This window comes from Branchiostoma floridae, chromosome 1 (genome assembly GCF_000003815.2).
Source record: "Branchiostoma floridae strain S238N-H82 chromosome 1, Bfl_VNyyK, whole genome shotgun sequence".
Classification (NCBI taxonomy): domain Eukaryota; kingdom Metazoa; phylum Chordata; class Leptocardii; order Amphioxiformes; family Branchiostomatidae; genus Branchiostoma; species Branchiostoma floridae.
The window spans coordinates 5,675,828-5,681,827 of NC_049979.1; the positions used below are offsets into that span (position 1 = coordinate 5,675,828).

The window sequence follows — 6,000 nt, forward strand, 5'->3', positions numbered from 1 at the left end:
CAAGAAATTGGACGCACTAGGCACCCTCAGGAAGCAGATCCTCTGACAAGCATGAATTAACCAGGGATGCTACTTGGTCATCAGTAAAAGACTGTGACCTCTTCTGGCAGTAAATTTGCCCCTCAGGATAAGTTAGAATGCACCATCTTAACTTAAAATTCTCAAAAACTCTATGGATGGTGGATGCCACTAGACAGTCGTGCCTATAGTATTTACTGCGACTCACCAAGAAATTTGGACTCCCTATAATAAAATCCTAGCTAGAACTAAAAGTCAGCTATAGAGAATTGCTACATAAAAAATCATCAAGCTCTCCATAAAGCTGTAAAGATCTTTGATTGAAATGACAGACGGATAAGAAGAAAAAAAAAAGCAACTGATTACCATTTTAGACAGGTGCTTACCTGTGCCAAAAAGCATTAACTCAAGCAACTGGATATGATTTTGGAAACAGTCAGAGTGTCAGACGTTTCAACTAGCATCCACTAGTTTTCATGTCACTGACAAAAACTAATTAGTGGATGCTAGTTTAAGGTCAAACCGTTTCCAAAATCATATCCAGTTGCTTGAGTAACTACTTTTTGGCATATCTTATTACCTGGATGTCTAACCTTCATCAATGTAGGTGCTTACCTGGTCTTGTCCAGACACCATTGCACCAGCTGAACTTGATAAGCCAGGTTCCTGCAGGCCTGGGACAGGACAGGCTGGCTCTGCATCATCTCAGCCTGGTCACTCAGGGCCTAGAACACACAACAGTATGAACATGTTAAATGGCTATCAGCAACCAGGGTTGAACAAGTTTTCTAACACTTTGTTGCACCACCCGGATAATCGGTAGCGCTTTAGGCACAGGCCCAAGAGGTCCCGAGTTTGAAACCTACCATGTCACCAATCTTGTGCCTTTGGCCTGGGAAAGGCACTTAACATGGGGGCATCCCCTGGATAGGACGTTAAATGGAGATCCCGTGTTCGGGGAGAGCCACACCTTACAATCTGGTCTCCGGGTTAACATCTTGAAAGGTGATATGTCAATCCTTCCACAAATGTGTTAAAACTGAATAAATAAATATATCTCCCTAACCATCCCTGAATAGAGACGGTGGGCGCCACAGACTTCCGCAACCTATGATCCACTGCTCACTGAGTCACGTGTTCTATCCGCATTACGTGACGTCACAACAGCAGTGGATTGTTCATTCCTTGACAAAGACTGATGCTGTGCAGTCGAAAAATTGGGTGAGTCCAACTTTCGTGTTGGAAATTACAGTTCAACTACATGTATTTCAAGAATGACTTCCACCAACACAGATGAACCTTCAAGTTAATAATAAATATACCTGAGTGTTCCACAGCCCGTCCATGAGTCTGGAGATGTTGTGGCAGCCGTAGCAGTGGTTCCACCCCAGCAGCAGCACCAGGGGGCGCAGTGGCTGGAACTCTGCCGGTGCCAGCAGGGCAGCCAGCTCCTCAAACTGGCCAGCCTTCACAAGGGACACTGCTGTACTCTGTCAGCAAACAGCACAATTTAGTACATCAAACTGGCCAGCCTTCACAAGGGACACTGCTGTACTCTGTCAGCAAACAGCACAATTTAGTACATCAAACTGGCCAGCCTTCACAAGGGACACTGCTGTACTCTGTCAGCAAAGAACACAATTTAGTACATCAAACTGGCCAGCCTTCACGAGGGACACTGCTGTACTCTGTCAGCAAAGAACACAATTCAGTACATCAAACTGGCCAGCCTTCACGAGGGACACTGCTGTACTCTGGCAGCAAACAACACAATTCAGTACATGCAGCAAATTATACAGGTTACATTTGCAACATATCAAAAACCATTGAAAGTCATTTACAATATACCAACAGCTAAGAGCAATGGCAATGCTGTTCTTAGATCCCTACCATAACATCTTCCAGGATGTGTCTCTGGCCCCGCAGACACCTGAAGAACAAGTTCTGCCATACGGCCATCCTGTCCTCTCCATTGGTCATCGCCATGGTGATGACCTGGTCATCAGTCTCATCTTTATTAGACTCTTCTGACCCACTCATCACTCTCTCAGCATATCTCTGTCTGCTAGTCCTTATCCTCATTTCATTTTCAACAGCTGCAAACTCCTCCAGCAGCCAGGAGTCCTGCCTGCCCAGGAGACAGGAGTTTATTGCACTAAGTTGCAGACACGGCTGGTCTCTGTTGACGAAGCTAAGCAGCTCACTAAACAGGTCCTGAAGTTTGAGGTCCACCATGTCTCTCGAAGGGTTCAGCAGGGCAAGTATATCATAGAGATGTCTACAGATGTCACGTGATCTTTCTGTATGATCTCCATTCTCTTTTAAGTTGTTCAGAGTTTTGAGATCTTCAAATATACAGTCTATATACAGCTTCTGTAAGGCTTGGTTGTGTTGCAGGTACATCTCTCTGTCTTCTGACACAGTGAGGTGTGCTAGAATGGCATGTCCCAAGGTAGGTGTCTCTTGCAGAACAGCCTTTAGGAAGGACAGGGCCTCGGTACTCAGACCAGTAAGGGTCGCGAGCTGGTGTTCCCGGCTGCTGTTCCTCTTAGTGATGGCACAGCAGTGAAACCTGTACACTTCCTACAAGGAGGACAGAAAAAAGGAATCTCCAAACAGATCCTACGGTAGCATGAGATAGTATCAAATCCTGGCAGAGGAGTGAAGCCGGCTTAGGAGTGTGTTTCGCTACCGCAAATGGACACCTCTTGGCTGACTACACTCCTTGGCCAGTTTGGTACTATCGTATGCCATCGTAGTATCTGCTTGGAGATTAGACAAAAAGTACACCTACTGTAGTATGAGGAACAAGGAAGGACATACATCCAAAGCTGTACAAGCTTTCTTTACTTTTGATTACAAATACACACACATCTCAACTTGACTTATCAATTAATCCAAGAGAAATTCAAATTCTACTGTACACACTGCCTTCTTTAATCTTAGCAAAAAACATCACCTGTAAGGTATTGTGGCTTGCTCCCTTTCCAGCCTCGAATAACAAAAGTCGAAACTCTGCATCCTGATAGATGTCTAGATGGATGTTTGCTGGAAGTTGTTCCTGCAAAATGTCTTCATTTAGTAGATGCACCAAAAAGTAATTTCTTAAGGAACAGGTTTACAAAGTGCATTGACTTATATTTGTTGTGTGCTAAGTTTTTTTTTTTTCATGTATGTTGTGTCCATTACCTCATCATTAGCAGCTGTGCTAAACTGAATAATGATTGTAACTAGGGTATCACGGTGGGCCCTTAACCCTCTCAGCACGAAAAGCCATTTTCGTGGCTTTCCCGTAGACCGCGAGAAGCCACGTACGGGGCTTCGTACGTCACGTTTTGGATTTTGAACTCCCTGCCCACCATCATGACGAATCCCACAACTAGAACGCTGGTAATTGTAAGAGAACCAATCAATCAGAAAACATACAGCATTTTGACTTCATTCAAACCTTATTTGAACGTAATCCAGACGCTAGATAATCATGAGTGCTTCAGAGGCCTCATCGGCCGATAATGAAGATTTAGTGGAGGCTCCCACCAGCGGGGAAAGTGACGAACAACAAGGTAAACAACGGGGTTTTTTTGTTGAATATTTGCTGCTGTCTCTTCATGCCAGGTTTGCGGTTTCGTACTGCTGCTATCTAGCTGCATTTTACAGGTTTGCGATAGCAGAACCTGTTCTGTTTTACAGGCTTGCGATAGCAAACCTTTTTTTTTTTCAAATTTTTTTTTTTCAAATTTTTTTTTTTAGATATTGTCAGAGCTTGTAGTTATACTTATGTGAACATATAAATGAAAGTGGTTGGAAGTTGTACTATTTTTTAAATAACATTACTACAATTTTTCCTCAACAAAACAATAATTTCACATGATAATACAACAATACAATTGTTCAACAACAAAACATGTGATTATTATAAACTATATTTTGGTTTTCTCCCCAGCATCCAGCAGTGACAACATCGATGAAGATGATGAGCAGTGTGAAGATGTTTGATGCCCATCACATAATACCAGCATTGCTCTTGTATTATAATGTATTTCTGTGTAGTTTCAGGATAAGTAAAGTATGTTTTTGCCCCTGAATGGACTTTTTATTTTGTGAGACATGTTTTTGTTTTGTTTTGCATATTGTGTTTTTGTTTATTGTTATTACTATTACTACTATCAGATTGATGGTATGATGTTTATTTTGCTTTTATTGGAAAGGCCAGTCTGTGAGCTTTCCAGAAATATATAGTTTTCCTAGTCTACTCCTTACATAGCAGCTGTAATAATAATTAACAAAAAGTACTAATTGACACCTGTATAGACTGAAATTATATGTCGTATATGGTATACAGGAAAAAATTTTATGACGTGCTGAGAGGGTTAATCAAGATTGTGAAAAGCCCTGACAACATTCAACAAAGACAAATGAAAGCTAGGTCCTCAATACATAAAGAAATGCCTTTTTTACAAATCTGATAATAAGATAATATTTTACAACCACTGACCTGTGACATAAAGTATTACTGCATGAGTATGCCTCCCGAGGATGCCATTATAAGTTTCAAATACAACTAACTGTAATATGCATAAAACACTTTAACTCCACAATCCCCTAATATGTGATAAGCATCTGTTCTGACCTGAGTTTGTAGCCCTTGAAACTCTGTAAGACACATCCAGGACAGGTGATGGGGTGTGGGGACAGACACTCCACCAGACCTGGGAAAACAAATGCACAGTAAGGACAAAGGCACCAGAAGGTGATATAGAGACAGGATTTGCATAATTCTGCAAATAGTTAATATGTAAAATTTGTCATCCTTGGCTGTGTCCTGCAAAACAAATTAATAACAATTCTGGAAAATACATCAATTGGATTGTTTTGCAAAGTTACATTATTTTACTTCTCAATGATTGTAACGTTACTAGTAGGTAAATATTACAACTACAAACTACAATATCTGACTTTATAAATGCATGCTGAATGCAATGAGGGAAAATAGAACCAATTTGGCGGCCGCGGATGAAACTCCGTCTGTTTTATCTTTGGGTATGGATTTGACACTTTGATGCATGATGCAAGTTTGTACTGTACAATACTTCGCGACCTTTGTTACGTATGACCCAAATCAATATGACGAACGTGTTGTCATTTTGAAGCTTTAGTATATAGAAAATGACAATGCGGTTTACAATGTAGATATTGAGATATAAGATCATTTAAACATTTTTTATGACAGGATCGAACTTTTGCATGCCCCGCCCCCCACTCAGAGTTGCAAGTTGGACAATCCGGAAGTTGTGGGGAGGGGGGCGTTGTGATTTTCACCTTTTATGGGAGAAAGACCTACCTTAGTTCATAAGGGTGCTGTGCGATGGCCTTGAGAATATCCTGGATGTCACACGGAGTTTTCTCCCTGCACCTGTGCAGCTGTTCCACGCAGGCTCGCGCCAGCTCCCACTGGCCCAGAGAGACGTTGTTGCAGAAGCAAACGAACAGCTGACTGACCGCTACCGCTTCCTCTCTCCCGAACGGGTGGGACGACTGTTTCCCGTCACTGCTGTTCACCGCCTCCATGTTTCCAACGTCACGGAGGTGCTTTGGGTGATCGGGAAACTACTTACAAGTGGGAGACACGGACATTGGCCGCTTGGTTTGCTCCAAAGTAGTAGGAGACTCGAAACTTTGCCATGGGGGCAGCCATTTTGGGTCAATCATGTGACAGCTGGAACAGATGCATGATGGGCAAAATACACCTGTTCCCAAGACTTCCCTGTAAGATTATGAATATCCACAATGTGTACTGTTCTTAATTTGTTTGCCTACAATTATCTTCAATTGGCAAAGAAAAGTTGTGGAAATCCTTAAAAATAAATAAACAAATAAAATACATGTACTGTAAATGCAGAAATGTTCTGGGTGGATTAAAGGGGCCCAGAGCAGTTTTTAGTGCATTAAAATTCGGGATATTCCGGATGAGACAATCGGTAC

The 6,000-nt window shown here is 42.0% G+C and overlaps 1 protein-coding gene across 1 annotated transcript in view; it reads right to left on the bottom strand.

The window, feature by feature from the left end:
- Positions 1 to 5,751, bottom strand: part of LOC118424780 (zinc finger FYVE domain-containing protein 26-like) — a 42,850-nt gene extending 37,099 nt beyond the window's left edge. Inside the window, exons 1-6 of the mRNA XM_035833513.1 lie at positions 5,360 to 5,751; positions 4,649 to 4,727; positions 2,978 to 3,079; positions 1,909 to 2,601; positions 1,341 to 1,508; positions 634 to 743 (exon numbers count right to left, since the gene is read on the bottom strand). Of these exons, the coding sequence (XP_035689406.1) occupies positions 634 to 743; positions 1,341 to 1,508; positions 1,909 to 2,601; positions 2,978 to 3,079; positions 4,649 to 4,727; positions 5,360 to 5,586 (1,379 nt within the window). The 5' untranslated portion in view covers positions 5,587 to 5,751. The remainder of the gene's footprint in view (positions 1 to 633; positions 744 to 1,340; positions 1,509 to 1,908; positions 2,602 to 2,977; positions 3,080 to 4,648; positions 4,728 to 5,359) is intronic.
- Positions 5,752 to 6,000: the final 249 nt, after the last annotated feature.